A 22,014-nucleotide genomic window follows, 5' to 3' on the forward strand; every position below is an offset into this window, starting at 1 on the left:
TTTTCTCGAGATAATTTCATTTTCTTCCGAATCAAATTTCGCAACTCACTACAAATAGTACAAGTAGACTTGAATGACAAAGTTTTCTGAGCAAGCATAACATATCATTTAAAATATTCAACCAATCGACGCTGATACCAGATTTGACGTATTGAACATTTTTGGTAAATTCTAGGAACACTCTCTTTTTGCTCGATTTATTGTTGAATTGGAAGCGAGTGAAAATTTTAAAATGGCAAAAATTGTAGTCAAAATCTATTTTTAGATGCATATTAACACTAAAAATATGTACCCAAAAGTGTAAGAAATATAATAACGACTACAAAGCATCACCAAAGTTTTGTTTTCATCATAGTGGAACTTTATCTTCAACAAATATGTTCTTTAAATCACTGTAATATTGCATTCTAAATTTGTTAAACCTATTTAAAAAAACGCAATTCACACACACAAATTAGAGTTAGAATTTTACAATCAGTATGATTGATTATTTTTTATGAAAGCGTTCAAACAAGCGTTTAAGTCCCTGTGCAAAAAGAAAAGCCATTGTGTGCCAGAACAGCTGTGACTCTAACTAAGAAATATTAGCTCTGCTGATAGTCAACGAAGGGTAACCTGCATAACAATCAAAAGAGAAAGTGAGAAGTACAAAGAGAGAGAGAGAGAGATTTCGGAAAATTTGCACAGCCATACCAATACATTCAGACATATTAGCCAAAATAACGCATTCAAAGGCTTTTCATTTCTCATTCAGAAAACAGAACGAAACATACCAGTAATCGAAGAATGTGCTAAGTTGCTTCGTCGCCGGTTTTCTCGACATTCGGATCCAACTTCGATACCAGTCTGCACCAAGGCTGGCGTTGTGACGGGCACATAATCTGTTTTGAGGTATTCGGTCGTTTGAAAACGGAACATTGGATGAAAATTTTCTCACGGTTAGATTTATTAACAAATAAGAGTTAGAATAACTTACCGGTGTCGCTGGCTTCGGTTTCCGTTTCCGATTTACTCATAATCGGTCCCTGGTAGATACCGTTTATTGGATTAGCAGTATTCTGAAATGAGACAAGTATAAAAAAAAGAATTTTTGGGTATTTGTTCTGAAATTAGTACGCATAATATACTGTGGAAAATCAATTCGTTTATTTGTGAGGTTTTAGAAGCAAAACGTTCGTTTTTCCTTCTCGCTTACGTTTCGTTCGCTGTGTCCTAGTGCTTATAGTGTTTTTCAATTTTCGAAGTGTTTCGTTAGTTGTAACTATTCGTGTCTATTTAAAATATCAGCTGGTATATACAGCAAACTTGTGCTGTCAAGTAGATGACCGTGATCTTCATTTGATATAATTTAATTATTAATCGCTTCGTGCTCAATGAAACGTTACTGTCTCATACTTAGCAGTTTTAATCCATCAGCAGAGTTATTCTGACTGAGCCCGTGTACTGAGTCGAAATTTGGTAATCGTTTTTTAAAGAGTGTACTCCTACAAATTCTTGTTTTTTTATTATAATTCAGAAAATTGAAACCTTTTTCGAGTGCAACAGTTGGATGCAGATTTTGGAAAGTAATTGAAGATAGTAAATTGTTCGTAGTAGTTCATATTTTTTAATTCCTGCGCGGATTGACGATTTTACAAGGATTATTGAGAGAATTTCATTTGATAATTCTATGCAAACATTTCGAAAAGTAGTAGTATCAAATTAAAGGTGCCTTTGTTTATTTTCTCTGTTTTAATTTGCAAAATGAAGGTTTTGGGAAAAATCTTACACATACAGTTGGTAAGGAAACGCAAAAGTTTGTGGTCTCATGAAATGTTTACATCGAATTAATGTCATATCTTGAAGCACTTTTTAAGAAAAGCGGTTCTCTTTATTGTCTTGTTTCTACACGTTCCACGCGAATGTAGTTTCAGTGAATTTAGTAAATGTTTCCATATAACGTTTTGGCGAGGAAATCTCGTGACCGAAACAATATTCGTACCTAGTACAAAACAACTGCTCTAATTTTTCAGAGCGCTATGTCGTACTTTTTCTAAATGTTATGAGAAGCAATCTGGATTGGATACACAAATTATTTACAATCGATTGGAAAAAGCACTGATCATAGGAGACCAACGCGGTCGTTGTATATTTCAGTAATATGAGTTAAAGCATGAAATGTAATCCGTAACGTAATCCTGGTGAAAGGTGCGTTTCAAATAACAACAATCTACACTTTCAAGTAAGAGTGGCAATGAAACAACGCCTCCAGTTAGAAAATGCGAAACTAGAGAATTCCCGGTAATTTCTCATCACGAGCTGACCGATTTTACTATGTTCAGTATCCATTGTTATGATTACATTGAATCACGAAAACTGCTGAAATATTTCAACATAGCAACCTAAATTAGCCCATCGCATTTAATTAAATGATGTCCGCTAAACGTGCAGTGACAATAATAGCTTTTAAGCAATAAAAAAGATAGCAACGATAGCTTTTCAGCAATAACATAGATAGTGCTAACTCATCAATTTACTTACATTTAGTAGCTATTTGAAAAAACAAATTGTATCATATTTACAAGTGACAGGGTATCAAAAGCATGGCGTTAGTCCTGGTTAAATTTGTTATCGTCATCATCACATAGTTCATAAAATATCAATAGCTGCAATTCACTTGAATATCGGTCAAGATCCATTTTTGAGTTCATGGTGCTTCTGGAATTGGAGAACGACAGCCAGGATAGTCGAAATCGGTTCATCCGGATCCATACGAAATTTCTGAATTACATCCGGATTGTAGGGTAAAGTGTGTTGAAAATTTGATATCGTCACCTGAAGCGGCGAAACAAAACACGTAACAAGTTTTCTGTACTACTCCTATCGGTAGTCGCTATCACTAGACGACCAAACAAACCGATTTCGGCTATCCTGGTTCCTGGTTTTCTATTAACGACCGGAGTCATGTACTCAAAAATGGATTTCACTATTTTTTCTCAGAGATGGTAGAACCGATACTCCTAATCTTAGGTCCAACGGAAAGGTCTTATGTTTCTATGAAAAGGAATGAATTTTTTTCGGATGCTACAAATTTTATAAAATCTTTAAAATTTGAATGAAATCTAATACCGTATTTGTTTATTGATCAGAGCAGTCCAAATACTGACCCAGAGTCGTCCGAACAACTTTTGAGATGTTTGTTTTAGCAACCTGGGGTCGCTCTAGATCGGACTCCAATTGCGTAGTTTCGCTCTGAAAATTTTCTCGGGTTGCACCACTACATCCATGCGAGTTTGTTTATTTTTTCATTTTTTATAAGCTGTTGTTTAGGGCGCGTTTTGCGTGTTCGTTTTACTCGGAGTCAGAGTCACCCGCGTGTAGGTTTAAAAAACGAAAATGATATAATAGAGTTTGTACGTCATGTTAGTTGATGGCCATACGAATCGTTTTCGATTATACCGGTTCCCAGGTTCCGGTCCCGGAAGTACCTGTAATAGTGGAACTCATTCTGTAGTTGATGTACAAACAAACCTTTTAGCTTTCTTTAAAGAGTCAATGAAAATTATTTTGGAGAATGCCACAACATTGTATATAAGAATTTGAATGGTATTTGAACACCATCATAAGAGTTTGCGGAAAAATACACCCCAGAGGCTGAGCTCGAACCTGTAAGCTTCCTCCGCCACGTAAAATGGTTAATTCAAGGAGAAAGCACATTTTCTTTTCAATGGTTTATACGATAGAAATGTTCGAGATATGTTGTATCACTTTTCCGTTTGAATATTTTGAATGACTTAGAAATAATGGTAACGTTTCAAGATTGCGAGATTACTTTTAGTTTAGATATTTCCCCTTTCTCAAGTTATACAAAGTTTTATGTCAGAATAGTTTTTTGGCAATATCTCTCACATTTGACCTTGAAGACAAAATATGATTCAAAATCCAGATACATTATGGTAATATCAATGTTTTCACGTCTGTCCATTTTGAACGAAGATATCGATATTTTTGTGTAAGCGACTTTTTCGCCCTATCTGCTAGGAGTTTTGAGCGCTGCATAATAAAGCGATGTTTGGAATAAAAGTTTTTAAAGCTGTTGTAAGAAATTGTTATTAAACATTTGAAAGACTTTTTCATGACATTTTGCCACGCTTCGATTTCAGCACGATTCATTTTTTCGCACAGTTCATCGAAAAACACTATTTCACAAAACAATCATAATCAAAATTGTTGATTCGTAAAAAATTAAAAATCAAAAACAGGGTAAAAAACTTTGCCATAACTAATGGCGTTTTCGTTTTTAATTTGCACTACACCGGTGCAGTGCTACACTGAGGCATGAATAAACGAACAAAAATGACGAAAACAAAAACAGTAACCATTGACTACAATAAACGATTCCATTGCACAGAGCTACACCAAACTTTTGATGAGTGCTACACCAGTGGTATCGGTGCAGAAAAAGTGTAGCACTGGTGTAGTGCAATTGGTAAAAACGAACGGTTTCAGTGCAGCTTTCGCTACACCGGTGTAGTGCAATTTAAAAACGAAAACGACATAAGTTCAGTTTTTGCAATGACTGAATGAAAACATATATTGGAGAAACCAAATGAATGAAAAAAAATGTTAGGTGGATTAAGTATGCTTTTTTGTTTTATTCGTTTTTACATGGTAGTTTTTTTTTTTTTTTTTTTAATAATTATTTATTGGAATATGAGTTAAAATTAAATTATTAAGATTCAAATTGGGTGTTCAGCCACAAGTGGTGACTTTTCAGCCCTATTATATATATGATTTGGTTATTACCATGAGGACATTATTTGCTTCCGCAATTCTGAGATTTTTGTGTAGGGAAAATTCTAAACCTACTTGTATTGTGTTTTTACATGGTAGTTATTTTTTTTGCATTGGTAGTTAGATTTACTTGCAAATACGACTGTACAATGAACGAAATCCTCAGATGATTTTTCATGCTTTTGTTATGGAAATCATAAATCTAATGATTGGCAATGTCCTGTCATATAAAATATTTTCAATTCTCATCCCATCAAATCCAACTCGAAATCATTACAGGGTCCGGCACTCGAAGTGTAACCAACTTCAGACCGCTCGCGCAGCTGACGCACGGGCATCAGCTCTCTAGAAATTTGCTGAATGACAGTTCGGAGTTGTATTGTTTACAAGCGCAAGAAAGCATTTTGCCAAAAGTGAACGCGAAAAAAAAATCTTGACTTGAGAGAGCGAAGGAGTTGCTTCGTTTGGCCGAAAGCGGTCAATTTCCGAACATTGTATTTTCCGATGAGAAAATTTTTCCAATTGAGCAATTCGTAAACTCTCAAAACGATAGGGTTTACTTGACCGACCGTTCATACGAGAATTTGAGTCATCGATAGGCCACCAGGAGGCAGCACCCGCAACAGATAATGGTTTAGGCCGCTGTAACCGCAGATGGGCGCTCTCTAATCGTTTTCATCGAGCCTGGCGTCAAGTTATATGCGACATATTATCGGGAAAGTATTCTGGAGGTTGCTTTGAAGCCGTGGGCAGACAAACATTTCGGTGGCAGACCATGGACGTTTCAGCAGGACTCGGCACCGTCTCACAAAGCTCGAGTGAACCAAGAATGGCTGAAAAACAACGTTCCGAACTTCATCACGTCCACACAATGGCTCTCGATTTCACCAGATGCGAATCCAATGGATTATTCTCTTTGGGCCATTTTGGAGAGCAAAGTCCGAACTAAAAGATACACCAGTCTCGAGGCGCTGAAAAAAGTTATTGTCCGCGAGTGGGCCTAAATACCTGCAAGTCACATTCGGCAACTTGCGATTCGTTTTTTGACCGTCTCAAGGCCATAGTCAAGGCAAAAGGTGGTCATATCGAGCAAAAGTGAATTTATTCTGAATTTTGTATTATTTTTACACATTTTGTACTTTGAATTAAGTAAAAGTAATTTTCCAAACTGAATTTATGGCCTTTTTAATTGGTTACACTTCGAGTGCCGGACCCTGTAGATGTACATATACCTAAAACTTAGAAAATCCGTTCTGCTACCATGTTAACAATATTTTCTAATATAACCGTTAATGGACAAACGACAGGTACATCCACCATGTCATCTCACGTTGAAAATGAAGTTGATGAGCAACTAAATTTCTTCAAATGCGAGTTGCAAAAAATCACAAGATAACGCTCTATTATTCTTAATAGGCTTCTGATTGCCAAGCTTCTCTTGAGGAATAACCAGAAAAATAACTAGAAAGTACGAGTCCTTTGCTGGTTCATAGTTGAGGACCTCACAAGGAAATTACACTTAGATTCACTGAACAAATCAAACCATCTTCTTAACCAGATTTCAATCGAATATTCGTTGTAAGCGGTGGATAAATTCAAAGTTGATAACTACAGTTCGGTTTTACATCTCATCCAAGTCAGTCGATAAAACAAAACCGCTTACGTTCGGGACAGAAGAAACCAAGTACAGTATTGTGTAGTGAACAATAGACCTCGAAATGAGTGAACCAAACGAACAAAAGCTACCGCCGACACGAAAGAATACAATTGTTGTTGATTTCAGGCAGTGCAAAATTCGACCTTCGATACGAGAACTTGAAGGTTTGCTTAAGGAGCAAATGCATCTTGACATCAAACGTGAGCATTTACTTCAATGCAATAAGACAAATAATGTTGTTTACATCCAGTTTTATAAAGTGTTGGATGCAATTCAATTCGTAAAAGACAATAACAATGTGCACTATGTGGAGCACGAGAACATTAAGTACAACATTCCAGTATATATGGATGATAGTGCTATAGAAGTGCGTGTGCATGATCTTCACTCAAGCGTCACCGATTCATATATTCGCAAAACTATGTCCCAATACGGAGAGATTCTCTCTATTGAAAAAGAAAAGTGGAAGAATTTTTCCCCGGTATTCTAAATGGCGTACGTTTATTACGCATACACTTGAAGAGTCCTATACCTTCTTATGTGATTTTCGGTCAAGATACAAGAATTCCGTGCAAATCACTTGTTACCTATGACAATCAGATGGCCACATGTCAATATTGCTGTTCACTACGGTAAGCCATGTGATAAACTGGACAAGGAGACAACTACACCAAAGGACAACGGTGCTTCCTTCACACCAACCCCAAGCAACTCCAGTACACCTGTGACAGCCACCAATAACAATGAAGCATCCCCTTCAACGAAACCATCAGTATCCTCTATAGAACAAAGTACACCGGCTGCAGTTAACAACTTACCCTCCAACCAACCAGCAATTGCAATCAATATACAACAAGGTGCATCTACAGCAACTCCCCATTGCCGTTTCAACCTTCCGAGTGAACGGACGTGCTTTGTGTTTACTGCGAAAGCGTTGAAAACCAGTGCCGTGTGTGATAAAGTGACCGGACGATCAAAACTAGATCGCTATTGTGTAATAGACAATAGTGCTTTTTCCTGTGAGAGGTTTTATGCACATTATATACTGAAGCAGTGTATTGTTGTGAGCGGACGATCGAAACAGTACCGTTAGCCGGTGATTGTTCGATCGATCAAAACAGGCCCAGCGGTGTACGTGATATCACTGTGCGGATTAAAAAAAGAGTGTGCTTTTTGCTCTCGGAGGTTTTTTGCACACCATCGCAGCGGCGATACGCCGATCGACGAGGGCTAGGCCTTGGTGGCCCCCGTTGGATTTAAGTTAAGTATCATTATTTAGTTTTTTTTTCCTTCCTGCATTCGACTGTTCTATCTCTCCCCGATTCACTTATTTCTGTGCGGAGGTAGCTCCGCAACATGTCTAGTCTAAATTCTGACCCCCCCGTTCCCGATGATCAAATGGAGACTTCCCTTGACTATAAAAAGTCTCGCATAAAGAGTTATCCGGATGGGCTCGCACTACCGGCCGGTCCTTATGCGGTCTATTTCCGGACCAAATCGAAAGAAAAAAAATTAAATATTTTAAAAATATCGCGGGACCTGTCCTCGCGATACAATACTATAAAAAGTTTTGATAAGATACGTCCAGACAAGCTCAGGGTCCTGTTTACCAGTTCAAAACAGGCTAATGAGCTCGTTCAAAATGATCCTTTTACGCGGGAGTACCGCGTCTACGTGCCAGCTCGCGAAGTAGAAATCGACGGTGTGGTCACCGATTCGAGTTTGACTTGCGAGGACGTTCTTAAGTACGGGGCGGGTTGTTTTAAAGACCCCTCACTTAAGAATGTCAAGATACTGGATTGCAAGCGATTGCATTCAGTATCGATCGCCGGGGATGGAACAAAGTCCTATCCCCAATCAGACTCTTATCGTGTGACCTTCGCCGGTTCTGCTTTGCCCAACTACATCCTCTTGGACCGGGTTCGTTTGCCTGTTCGCCTATTCGTACCCCGAGTAATGAACTGTACTAATTGCAAACAACTGGGGCATACAGCTACCCATTGCAGCAATAAGCCACGTTGTGCTAACTGTGGGGAAGCTCATGCGGACGGCTCTTGCGGTAAGGATGCTGAAAAGTGTCTCTACTGTAAGAAGGGTCCGCATGACCTCTCTGATTGTCCCGCTTACAAACTGCGAGGTGATCGAATGAAGCGTTCCCTAAAGGAGCACTCCAAGCGTTCTTTCGCAGAGATGCTTAAAAGTGCCACCCCTCCTAAACAGACAACGAACCCATATGCCTGCTTGTCAACTGACGAGAGCGATTCTGACGACCCTTTGGAAGGTCCATCTTCGGCGGTCCCTCATAGCTGTAGGAAAAGAATAAATAAATCCTCTCATAAGCTACCTAGTAAGGGTTCGAAGGTGTTTTCCGAAGGGCTTCGAAAAGTTACAGCTAACGGGAATCGGGACACAACACCGAAGCAAAAAGCTCCTGGTCTCGGAAAACTCAATTCCGAGATGGAATTCCCACGACTTCCCGGGACTACAAAATCCCCAAGCGTCCCAGAAAATCTGCCAGAGAACCAACTAGGTGCTGGACTTATCAAGTTCTCTGATGTTGTGGACTGGATTTTTACAACTTTCAATATTTCAGACCTTCTTAGAAGCATTTTAATTGCTTTCATGCCAACAGTAAAAACATATTTGAAGCAGTTGACTGCAAATTGGCCCCTTCTCTCAGCGATTGTATCCTTCGATGGCTAAATCATCCACCGAGGTCACGGATCTAATCACTGTTTTACAGTGGAATTGCAGAAGTATCATCCCAAAAATAGATTCTTTTAAATTTCTAGTAAATAATCTGAAATGTGACGCATTTGCATTGTGCGAAACTTGGCTAACTTCTGAAATATCCTTAAACTTCCACGATTTTAACATTATTCGCCTGGATCGAGATGATCCCTATGGAGGAGTACTTTTAGGGATCAAAAAGTGCTATTCTTTTTATCGAATTAACCTCCCCTCGATACCAGGTATTGAAGTTGTCGCATGTCATATTACAATCAAAGGTAAGGACCTTTGTATTGCTTCCATCTACATTCCCCCTAGAGCCTTGGTTGGGCATCGGCGGCTCAGTAATATCATAGAGCTCCTTCCCGCACCGACGTTGGTTTTAGGAGACTTTAACTCACACGGTACGGGATGGGGCTGTCTTCACGACGATAACAGATCAGCTATGATCCATGATATTTGCGACAACTTCAATATGACAATCTTGAATACGGGAGAAATGACACGGATTCCTGCACCACCAGCAAGACCAAGTGCGCTGGATTTATCCCTTTGCTCGACATCGCTACGGTTGGATTGCACGTGGGAGGTAATTCCTGATCCCCACGGTAGTGATCATCTACCGATCGTAATATCAATCACCAGCGGCTTAAAACCATCGAAGACAATCAATGTTTCGTATGACCTCACACGAAATATTGATTGGAATAGCTATGCGACCTCGATATCTGAGAAACTTGAAAGAACTCAACAACTTCCTCCGGAGGAAGAGTACACGTTTTTGGCTGGCTTGATTCTCGATACTGCGATTCAAGCTCAGACGAAACGTGTACCCGGCGCAAAAACTAACATCCGTCCTCCCAACCCGTGGTGGGACAAAGAGTGCACAAATTTAAACGCAGAGAGAGCCTCCGCGTATAAAAAATTCAGAAAAAATGGAACACCTGATAATTACCGGAATTACGCGGCGTTAGACGTTAAAACTAAGAACTTGATTAGAGCCAAGAAACGCGGTTACTGGCGTCGGTTTATAGACGGCTTAACGAAAGAAACATCTATGAGCACTCTTTGGAACACAGCCCGACGAATGCGCAATCATAACACCACGAATGAAAGCGAGGAATACTCCAACCGTTGGATATTCGATTCCGCTAAAAAAGTATGCCCAGACTCTGTTCCGGAACAGAAGATCACCCGCGCCGCGACACCAAATACAAACGAATCACCGTTTTCGATGGTAGAGCTTTCACTTGCACTTTTGTCATGTAACAATAAAGCCCCGGGATTAGACAGAATAAAATTCAACTTGTTGAAAAATCTGCCTGACCCCGCCAAAAGGCGCTTGCTGAATTTATTCAACAAGTTCCTCACGGGTAATATTGTCCCACACGACTGGAGACAAGTCAGAGTTATCGCCATTCAAAAACCAGGGAAACCAGCCTCCGATCACAATTCGTATCGGCCGATTGCTATGCTTTCCTGTATCCGGAAATTGTTCGAAAAAATGATTCTGTTTCGTCTAGACAATTGGGTCGAAACTAATGGTTTACTTTCAGATACACAATTTGGTTTCCGCAGGGGCAAAGGAACGAACGATTGTCTTGCGTTGCTCTCAACAGAAATTCAAATGGCATTTGCTCGTAAAGAACAAATGGCGTCAGTTTTCCTAGACATTAAGGGGGCTTTTGACTCAGTTTCTATAAATATCCTATCTGAGAAGTTGCATCAGCATGGTCTTTCGCCAGTTTTGAACAACTTTTTACATAATCTATTGTCTGAGAAACACATGTACTTTGCGCATGGTGATTTGTCGACAATACGATTCAGCTACATGGGTCTTCCTCAGGGCTCATGCTTAAGCCCCCTTTTATACAATTTTTACGTAAGTAATATCGATGAATGTATCAACACATCTTGCACGCTAAGACAACTTGCCGACGACAGCGTTGTGTCTATTATAGGACCCAAAGCTGCCGATCTCCAAGGACCATTACAAGATACTCTCGACAACTTATCATCATGGGCTCTTCAAATGGGTATCGAGTTCTCTACGGAGAAAACTGAGCTGGTTGTATTTTCGAGGAAGCGAGAACCAGCACAATTACAGCTTCAACTAGGGGGTGAAACCATAGCTCAGGCCTTCACATTTAAATATCTCGGGGTCTGGTTCGACTCCAAAGGCACCTGGGGATGTCACATTAGGTATCTGAAACAAAAATGCCAGCAGAGAATCAACTTTCTTCGTACAATAACCGGATCATGGTGGGGTGCCCACCCAGGAGACCTGATCAGGTTGTATCAAACAACGATATTGTCCGTGATGGAATACGGATGCTTCTGCTTCCGATCAGTGACGAACACTCATTTCATCAAGCTGGAAAGAATTCAGTATCGTTGTTTGCGTATTGCCTTGGGTTGCATGCAATCGACTCATACGATGAGCCTCGAAGTGCTGGCGGGCGTTCTTCCACTGAAAAACCGGTTCTGGGATCTCTCATATCGTTTGCTCATTCGATGCGACATTTTGAATCCTCTGGTGATTGAAAACTTCGAAAGGTTAGTTGAGCTTAACTCTCAAACCCGTTTTATGTCCTTGTATTTTGATTACATGGCTCAGAATATTAATCCTTCTTCGTTTGTTTCCAACCGTGCTCATTTCTTGGATACTTCTGATTCTACTGTGTTTTTCGACACATCCATGAGAGAAGAAATTCGTGGAATTCCGGATCACGTGCGCCCTCAAGTGGCCCCAAATATTTTTTATAATAAATTTAGAACAGTCAACTGTGAAAAGGTGTTTTACACTGACGGATCAAACATCAACGAGTCCACAGGCTTCGGCATCTTCAATCAAAACATCACCGCTTCTTACAAACTCAGTGATCCGGCTTCAGTTTACGTCGCAGAATTAGCTGCTATTCAGTACACCCTCGAGATCATTGAAACCATGCCCAAAGACCATTACTTCATTGTCACGGACAGTCTAAGTTCAATAGAAGCTCTCCGGGCAATGAAGCCAGGAAAGTATCCCCCATATTTCCTGGGGAAAATACGGGAACATTTGAGAACTTTATCTGAACGGTCTTATTTAATATCGTTAGTCTGGGTCCCTTCACATTGTTCCATTCCGGGCAATGAAAAGGCAGACTTATTGGCTAAAGTGGGCGCATTGGAAGGTGATATTTATGAAAGACCAATCTGCTTCAATGAATTTTTCAGTATTTCTCGTCAGAAAACTCTCGAAAGTTGGCAAACTTCATGGACGAATGACGAACTGGGACGATGGCTACACTCCATTATCCCTAAGGTATCGACGAAACCTTGGTTCAAGGGGATGAACATGAGTCGTGATTTCATTCGCGTTATGTCACGGCTCATGTCAAATCACTATACATTCAACGCACATCTCCGGCGTATCGGGATCGTGGAGAACGGGCTCTGCACCTGTGGCGACGGTTATCAGGACATCGAGCATGTCGTGTGGTCGTGCGTAGAGTATCGTGACGCCAGGTCGAAGCTACTGGAATCCCTTAGGGCCCGAGGTAGACCGCCTGAGGTGCCGGTTCGGGATGTGTTGGCGAGTCGGGATAGTTCATATATGCTTCTCATATACCAGTACCTTAAACACATTGATATACAAGTGTAATGTGTTATTCCTCGCTCAGAAAATATAATCTTCACCTACAGGTTCGACACTAACATCCGCCCGATTCTCTCGATCCCCGTCCCTGTTCACCATCTTCATTGGAATTAACAAGATCTTTTTTTTTTGTCACTAACTTTTTCGTTCCCCTTTCCCTGTTTTTTCACCATCTCGATGGCAACTAATTAGATCTCTGTCGTTTTCAAACATTTTGTTCCCACACCCCTTTTTTACCCCTCTGCCTTTTCATTGCCCGGAATGGAACAATGTGAAGGGACCCAGACTAACGATATTAAATAAGACCGTTCAGATAAAGTTCTCAAATGTTCCCGTATTTTCCCCAGGAAATATGGGGGATACTTTCCTGGCTTCATTGCCCGGAGAGCTTCTATTGAACTTAGACTGTCCGTGACAATGAAGTAATGGTCTTTGGGCATGGTTTCAATGATCTCGAGGGTGTACTGAATAGCAGCTAATTCTGCGACGTAAACTGAAGCCGGATCACTGAGTTTGTAAGAAGCGGTGATGTTTTGATTGAAGATGCCGAAGCCTGTGGACTCGTTGATGTTTGATCCGTCAGTGTAAAACACCTTTTCACAGTTGACTGTTCTAAATTTATTATAAAAAATATTTGGGGCCACTTGAGGGCGCACGTGATCCGGAATTCCACGAATTTCTTCTCTCATGGATGTGTCGAAAAACACAGTAGAATCAGAAGTATCCAAGAAATGAGCACGGTTGGAAACAAACGAAGAAGGATTAATATTCTGAGCCATGTAATCAAAATACAAGGACATAAAACGGGTTTGAGAGTTAAGCTCAACTAACCTTTCGAAGTTTTCAATCACCAGAGGATTCAAAATGTCGCATCGAATGAGCAAACGATATGAGAGATCCCAGAACCGGTTTTTCAGTGGAAGAACGCCCGCCAGCACTTCGAGGCTCATCGTATGAGTCGATTGCATGCAACCCAAGGCAATACGCAAACAACGATACTGAATTCTTTCCAGCTTGATGAAATGAGTGTTCGTCACTGATCGGAAGCAGAAGCATCCGTATTCCATCACGGACAATATCGTTGTTTGATACAACCTGATCAGGTCTCCTGGGTGGGCACCCCACCATGATCCGGTTATTGTACGAAGAAAGTTGATTCTCTGCTGGCATTTTTGATTCAGATACCTAATGTGACATCCCCAGGTGCCTTTGGAGTCGAACCAGAACCCCACAATATTTACTTCTTTTTTTCATTCTCTTCCGTAACATCACCATCACCGGAAGACCGCTCCAGTCAATGACCAGCATGCGGGCCACCCGCCGGGCCTTCGTAGCCTGGGGGTGTATCCCGCGGACCCTCACGGACCGAAGAATGCGGCCAACATAGAAAATTACCATCGCCATCTGGAATCATCTCATCCTAAATTCAATTCACCGGCCACTACCGATCGCCAGATACTATATTACATAATGATACTACTCTAGTTTTAAGTTAGACGATAATTAAGATTAGTAAATACCCTTGGCATCTTAGAGCTTAAGCAGTGTGCCTTAATATTATATTATATTATTGAATAAAAAAAAAAATCTACAGCAACGAAAAGAAGACGGAAATCGACAACAATACCATCGATGCGGCATGGGATGACGAGACGAACCACGAACGAAGTGCCCCTCAACCCTCGCAGGAGGGAAATGGAAGCTCCTCTCCCCCTAGAAAAAGGGTGACAACGAGATCCAACCCAAAAAAAAATTATTGAAAAAATCAGCTCAATCGGCCACGTAAAGCTTGTACGCAAATAGGCCTGAATAAAAAATATCTTTTAAATAAAAAAAATTTGATAACTTTTTCAATTTTATGAATCCTATTGAAATCAATGTCAAAATTATAACACAAGTAATGTCTCAAGACAAGTAAGACTAATTGTAATGAAGTTAGGCAATCATTAGCAAACCTTAAAACATGAAGTCTCCTAAGATTTCTTAATAATTTTATTAAACACCTTGAAACTTAATAGGCAGCCAGTAGAAGCTTCCAAATTACACTTATTTTTCATTATGAGCATTCATTGTGCTGTTATTGATAACAACTAAGGAAGCTCTTATGCTTTCTAATTGATTTAAAATTGCTGTCAAACCTTCTCAAAAATCGTTGTAAAGGGTGGGGCCAAATTTCCAAAAGATTAGATTAGCATAGAACCTGTATAGACTTAAGTTATTTGTAAACTTTTACTGAACGCTTAAACGCAAAATTGGGTATTTCCTCCTACATTTCACTTGCTAAATCAGGAAAACCATGATACTGAAATACTCAGATTTGGGCTAGTAATATTTTTTCCCGGCACCTAGAGGATGAAAACAAATTCCTGAATTTTTTTCGGTTTTCCCGGTCACTTGCCACCCTGAAACATACACATAACAAATCATCAACATACATCATATTTTATGTCTTGAGTGAGAAAACGTTGTGCTTCATTGCACATCGAATGCTCTCAGAAACTTACGGTGATGCTGCTTTGAGTAAAAGAACGTGTCGGGAGTGGTTTCATCGTTTTAAAAATGGTGATTTCGATGTCGAAGACAAACATGGTGGTGGAAGAGAAAAAAACCTTCAAAGATGAACAACTAGAAGCATTGCTTGATGAAGATTCGTGCCAAACCCAAGAAAAGCTTGCCGAATCGTTGGGAGAAAGTCAGCAAGCCATTTCAAAACGTCTCAAGGCCCTGGGCATGATTTAGAAAGAAGGAAACTGGGTGCCGTACGAGTTGAAACCAAGGGACATCGAGCGCCGTCTATTTGTATGTGAGCAAACTGCTTCAAAGACAATATCGTAAGGGGTTTTTACATCGAATCGTAACCGGTGATGAAAAGTGGGTTCGATACGATAATCCTAAACGCAGAAAATCATTGGGAAAGCCAGGGCATGCTATTATGATTTGTATTTGGTGGGATCAGCTCGGTGTGATTTATTATGAGTTCTTAAAACCGGGTGAAACCATCACAGGAGATCGCTACCGAACGCAACTGATGCGCCTTAGTCGCGCACTAAAAGAAAAGCGGCCACAATATCAAGAGCGACATGACAAAGTCATCCTCCAACACGACAATGCTCGGCCTCACGTCGCAAAAGTGGTCAAAAAGTACCTGGAAACGCTGAAATGGGAAGTCTTGCCCCACCCGCCGTATTCCCCGGCCTGGCAGATCAACATTATCAAACCTTCGAAGAGTTGGAAAAATGGATTGCTTCATGGATAGCGTCAAAAGAGGACTCCTTTTTTCGAGCCGGGATCCGAAAATTGTCGGAAAGAAAGTTGTCACTAGCGACGGACAATACTTTGAATAATATATCTGAAAGCACTTTTTCGCAATAAAGCAATAAAGAATTTTTGCATAGAAATATACGTAGAGTAGAACTTTTGCAAACAATTTCAAGGTCGAGAAAATCGAATTAAAAGGGTTGTTTTTATTTTAATCGAAATATGAACGGCTCGCCGAAAATCAGTGGAGTGACTCCGTCCATTGAAAAGCACACCAAACATCTTATTTTGATTCAGAATATCATGTTTTATTCATTGAAATCGGAGGTGCACGGTTACAAAAGTGCGTCGACAGTTAGCCTATATATTAAAATATATATTTAGTATACAAAAATTAAAATATATTCCACACAAAATCAGCCACCCAAATTTTTTTTTCATCTAACTATTTTTTTTTTGGGAAAGAACTCGAAAATATTCGACACTTATTTTTTTTTATTTCTATATGGTACGTGGAATTTTCGAGATACGATTTTTTAAAGTTTCGCGTTTACAAAAAAGAGCCTTTTTTCAACAGACTATACTATAAAATCTAATAAACATACAAAAATTCGTCCAAAACATGAAATGTGCGTCTTTTCTTTAGCTTTCAAAGTTCTAATAATCTCAAAGACGATTTACCATCTTATGTAAAGGTTATTGTTGAAATTATTATATTAATTGTGTATTATATCATAAGCGCACTACATCTCAAGTCCTAATACCAGTGTAGCATAATTTAAACAAAAATGATAGTAATGATACACCCACCTTAGTTATTTGAAGTAACACTATGGAATGCTTGATGTTATCTAACATTGCCTGAAACGAAAGCATAAAAAGTTTATTTATGGACGTCATATGTTTAAAACGGAAATTAAAACATACGTTTGCATTCTCAACGATTGTTTTCAACTTTTCTGCTTCTTCGCACTCTCCCAATGATTGTATTCGGTTCCCTATTTTCTAAAATAAGAAAACCAAAAACGATATAAAACTTTTCATTATCTTACGTTTAGGTAACAAAAATACCAATGTTTGCTCAATCATAAGCTGTAGATATGCATCCGCTTCACTGACTCTTCCATCAAACAACACCAAGTTATTCGTTCGCTTTGTACTGGATCCAGGAGTGCCATGTGAACAACTGCCACTTCCGCCGCTATATTGTTGCTCCCACAACGCTCGACTTCGATTCGCGTGTCGAAGAATAGTGTCCTCCAATCGGCGAACCCATTTCTCTCGTTCGTCAGCGTCTCGGGCCTATTGAAATTATAGAACATTTTTTTCTCATATTAGCAAATCGTCAGGTTCTTTATCATTTCAGTACCTGGAAATGGAACGTCTTGTGATCTACCGTGATCGTAAATGTGTTGACATCCTGATCATCAATTCCAATTACAGCTCCTTTCAATCGTACGCAACCTCTTCGCACTCCTTTCATCATTTTTTCTTTGGACTGAAATGAAAGAAATAAAAATAAGTTATTCAATTCTGACTTCAATGATTAAGTTTTCATCAGATTTAGTATATGCTAAACATTTTAGGAGGAAGAAATGTGAAATGAAACAATAATTATTGTTGTTCTTTCAATAATGATTTCTACATGATTAAATCGTAGCAATAGTTTTTAGTTGCTAAATTGTAACAACAGAACTGTAATGCAAAATTATTCTATGATTATCCGTTATGCGATCAAATCATGAATTTCGAATAAATTGAAAACGTGCCACTTGAGCCAATTTATTCTGAATTTCCGATTCCTCCCTGAAGTAAAGGTATTCAAATGAGTTTGAATTGTGTTGGAGTTTTACGAGTCGGATGTTGTTTATTGCCATTACCAAACAAACCATTTTTGATTGCACTGGTATTTCCTTATAGAAGAAGCTTCGAAGGGATTTAAAAAAATCTTATTTGCAAATCTACAATTTGTTGGTTTTTTCGCGACCACATCAATATAAACAGTTCAAGCATCGGAAGTACGTATTTTCTGAGCTCGACTTATTCGGCGATTTTTTTAAACAATGCGTTTCATGAAAGGTGTTTTCATGGTTCGATAATATCGCCTAATCTAGGTGTATCAATCGATTTCTTTTTATTATTTTCCTGGGCAAAGTTATTGGACTATTTATTGTTTAGACGGATAATTCACATCTTGGTATTTCATTTTAACGCTGTTTTGGATATATTTTTGAAAGAAAATCATAGGACAACTCATCTGAACCTAGGTGAAAATAAACGAGCAAGAGAATATATGTTTACATGCGTCGGAATACTAAGCGAGCTTATAAAGTGATATCAGTGAACGGAAAAGAGAATATATTACCCTAGGTCGTACTGTTCTTGTTAAGGATCAAGAGTAAACCAAGTTAACTTGTGTTGTAATTTCTGTATTACGTACATTTTATTTGGTACGTATGCCATTAATCTGTGTATTCATATATGCAGTGCACCGAGTTTCTCAAAGTGGATTGCATGATTGAGTTTCAAACAATCTTTTTCCACAATAATTTATTCTCAAATGAATTTAAAACCTGACATCTTGGATGAAATATCAGTTTTGATCAATTTTTCACCAACGTTTGATGGAAAATTGCTTACATTTTATGAATGTAGATTCTACTTCCCTAATGAAAAAGTTAGCAACACTGTTTCAATGAATTTTTATTAGATTGCGCTACACAAAATAAACAAAACTAAATATTTTCTGTTACAAAAGCAGTTTTCCGGAAACAAATAGTTTTACGACAACATTCCATATCCATTACCTTTCGCGTGTTAAATCAAAGGTTCCTTTTTCAGGTTTACTTGTAGAAGGTACGTAAATCTTTATGTCGCAATAATTGCTGCAAGAGGAAATCCATATGGGAATGTGTTTGTTACTAATCAAATGTGTTAGTGGAAGTAAGCTGAAACTGAAATAATTTTTCTCGAGCAGTTTCAAGGAAAACGGAAGAGTTTTAGACTAAGATTTTCGCTTTTCTTGAATTGCAATTTTAAGCAGTATGAACCGGTTGGTTTATTTTTCAAACATAGAAGATTCATTAAGTAAAATCAGTAAAAGAAGCGCCGGAATTTGTTTTTACGCACACATTGTTGGTATTACTCATACGCTTGCAAGAGTCTTGCTCCTTAAAGCCAAATGCAGCCTCAAATCTCATACACTTTTTTTTTTTCAAAAACCTATGTAAAGCGAATGAACAATACGTTGAAAATCACCGTTGCGTACGATGCGAGCTCATAAGCGATTACTGGGCTGCTCAAAGCGCCTCTGTACGCGAATTGCTACTCTGTGATCACTTTGCCAAACAATCGTAAAATTTCTTACACACATTGAGATCACTGTCTGGATGACTGTTCTCTGTGTGAAATAGAGATGGACAAAACAGTTCATTTTAAAGAACTCTTCAGAACTTGATAGTTCTACCGAAAGATCTAGTTTTAGAAATTTCGAATGTTTCCGCAAAAACCGCAGGAGAGCAAATGATTTTGTTTAGTTGGTAAACTTTTTAATGGAAATACAGAGACTTTTTTGCATGTGTTTTAAATAGCATTTTTTTGCATTTTTTCAGAGGTCGCTAATATATATGATTTCTAATGCATAATTGAAAACTACGACCGTTTCGAAATATACAAATATTAATACACTTTCTTATAAAATTAAATCACTTTTATTTCTTTTGAAAACATCCAAAACCATTTTCAACACATTCTTTTTAGACCCATTGCACACATAATTTAACTTGTTGTTTATTTTTTCAGTTAATTGATAGGTTACATGTAATAAGTTCTTAATTGATATCAACCAGATACAAATATAGGGTAGGCAATACACCATTGATTCGTATAAAATGATGGATTTGTATAACTACTACATATATGAAAATGCAGGTAAGATCATCTGATACAAAAAATTAGTTTTAATATACAAATGTTATCTAACGCAGATCCAAGAACGCATAAATGGTTTCTTGCCGGTTCACCATTCCCAATGCTAGGAATTATTGGAGTATATTTGTCTCTTGTTTATTGCATCGTTCCTAGGTGACATTTTTCAGCCAAAGGTAATATATATAAATGGCTAACACACTTTTGGGTACATATTCTAGATTCATGGAAAGCCGCAAACCGTACCAGTTAACTAAATTCATTGGAGCTTATAACCTTTTTCAAGTATTCTATTGCATTGGAGTGATACGTTTGGTAAAGAAAGATTTACTTTTCTCTCTCTTATGCAGCCTTAACTGGGTTAAACCTCTTTTAGTGCGTTCAAGCCGGTTGGAAAATGGATTACTTTTATCGATGCTACGAAACAGATTACTCTAACGATCCCAAGGCCATCAAAATGTCAGAAGTTACATGGTACATTCTGTTCATCAAATTCGTTGAACTTCTGGAAACGATTCTTTTTGTGCTTCGAAAGAAGCAGAATCAGGTTTCTTTCCTACACGTGTACCATCATATCAGCACCTTCTTCATAGCGTATGTGTTTTGCAAATACGTCGGAGGTAGCGTATTTTGGCTAATTATTAATGATAATATTTGACACTTCCAATCTCTTACATTTCAGGTAGTATGCTCACTTTCTCGATTGTGATAAACTCCGTGGTACATATTATTATGTACTCATATTACTTTATGTCAGCATCGGAAACGAAAATTTTTAAATTTCTGGCCTCTAGAGTAAAAAAGTACATAACCAGTATTCAGTTGGTAAGTAGAAGAAGCGTTTTTGTTGATTTGTCCATACCATATTTACGCATTCCAGGTTCAATTTGGACTGCTAACGATGAACAACTTCTTTGGCTTGCAACCAGGATGCAACACCTGCAAATCATTCCTTGCTATGTACATTCCAAATATCTTCATTCTGATCTATCTGTTTAGTAGCTTCTACAAAAGAACATATGATACAAAAATCACTGCCAAGAAAACGGTTAAGTAAGAACCACAATTAGTTAGTGGCAAAATTTTGTAACCAAGAACTGCACCTGCACGAGAATGCTTTGATCGAGCTGTTGAACATTGCTTCGCTGTTAGCAATATTGTGATATTTTACCAGAACGATTTTGGATAGTTGCAAGATCGGTACAAAATTTACTTTTTTCTTGAAACGCCGCTCAAACGAATAGAAATAAAATCTTCAAAACATATTTCTAATATAAATCTATTCCTATTCCAAACACTATATAATTAATATGGTTAAGCTGGAATACGCAATTTGTGAAAAAGCGCAGTCTTTCAATTAATATAATTCTTTTCTAGAACGTCAAATCTATGTGGGATCTCCAAAAAAGTTCTTTGTTGATAAGAAGAGATAGTCCAATTGCATTAGTATTCTTTTGTCTATGATTGGATCTTTATTGTATTATTTCTGATGTTTTTTATGTTATTTTCAAATAGAGCTGGAAACTAAACAATGCACTCATACTTATGACAATTACCTATATAGATTACATTAAAATAAGCGGTGTTTCCAATAAAGTAGATTGTTGTGCTGATCTATAAGATGCATCATTAAAATTTGCATTTGAGAGTGATATAGACGATAAATAGGAAAAAATTTAATCATTATGCTGTGATGAGTTGCTAGCACGCCTAATACTAATGCCTTTCAAATGAAATAAGGTTTAAAACTTGGCAAAATATCTTCTTCCGGTTTTGCAATATTGTTAAATGAAGGACGGCAGGATATGTTAAAATAGAATAAAATAGAACCGTGATTAAATAATAAAATAATTGCTAGGTACCAAATATTTGGAAAACATTCATTTTTTTTTGTGCAAAATTTACATTTCAGGGGTAAACACGTAACGATTTAGTAAGTAATATATGATAAGTTTTACAAAATGATCACTTTTGGACATCAATTTCATTTCAGTATTTCATCAGGAAAATCAGTACTATTAATTAATTA

At 38.3% G+C, this 22,014-nt stretch overlaps 2 protein-coding genes across 4 annotated transcripts in view; one reads left to right on the forward strand and one right to left on the reverse strand.

Moving 5' to 3' along the window:
* LOC131438829 (oxysterol-binding protein-related protein 9) overlaps positions 1 to 22,014 on the reverse strand; it is a 139,581-nt gene that overhangs the window by 23,929 nt on the left and 93,638 nt on the right. The window contains exons 2-7 of the mRNA XM_058609148.1: positions 17,428 to 17,556; positions 17,130 to 17,360; positions 16,986 to 17,063; positions 16,869 to 16,919; positions 977 to 1,058; positions 774 to 881 (exon numbers count right to left, since the gene is read on the reverse strand). Coding sequence (XP_058465131.1) covers positions 774 to 881; positions 977 to 1,058; positions 16,869 to 16,919; positions 16,986 to 17,063; positions 17,130 to 17,360; positions 17,428 to 17,556 — 679 coding nt within the window. The remainder of the gene's footprint in view (positions 1 to 773; positions 882 to 976; positions 1,059 to 16,868; positions 16,920 to 16,985; positions 17,064 to 17,129; positions 17,361 to 17,427; positions 17,557 to 22,014) is intronic.
* Positions 753 to 21,862, forward strand: LOC131438834 (elongation of very long chain fatty acids protein 7-like). Of its 3 annotated transcripts, none has more exons than XM_058609162.1 (7): positions 753 to 891; positions 19,860 to 19,988; positions 20,045 to 20,141; positions 20,207 to 20,300; positions 20,362 to 20,605; positions 20,668 to 20,810; positions 20,866 to 21,862. In XM_058609162.1, exons 2-7 carry the CDS (start codon positions 19,949 to 19,951, stop codon positions 21,040 to 21,042), a joined length of 795 nt encoding a protein of 264 aa, XP_058465145.1. In that variant the 5' UTR covers positions 753 to 891; positions 19,860 to 19,948; the 3' UTR covers positions 21,043 to 21,862. The 3 variants fall into 3 exon arrangements, with proteins under 3 accessions (XP_058465145.1, XP_058465146.1, XP_058465147.1); XM_058609163.1 differs by having other exon boundaries at positions 799 to 938; XM_058609164.1 differs by lacking the exon at positions 753 to 891 and adding an exon at positions 965 to 1,072.

This window comes from Malaya genurostris, chromosome 3, assembly GCF_030247185.1.
Source record: "Malaya genurostris strain Urasoe2022 chromosome 3, Malgen_1.1, whole genome shotgun sequence".
Lineage (NCBI taxonomy): Eukaryota > Metazoa > Arthropoda > Insecta > Diptera > Culicidae > Malaya > Malaya genurostris.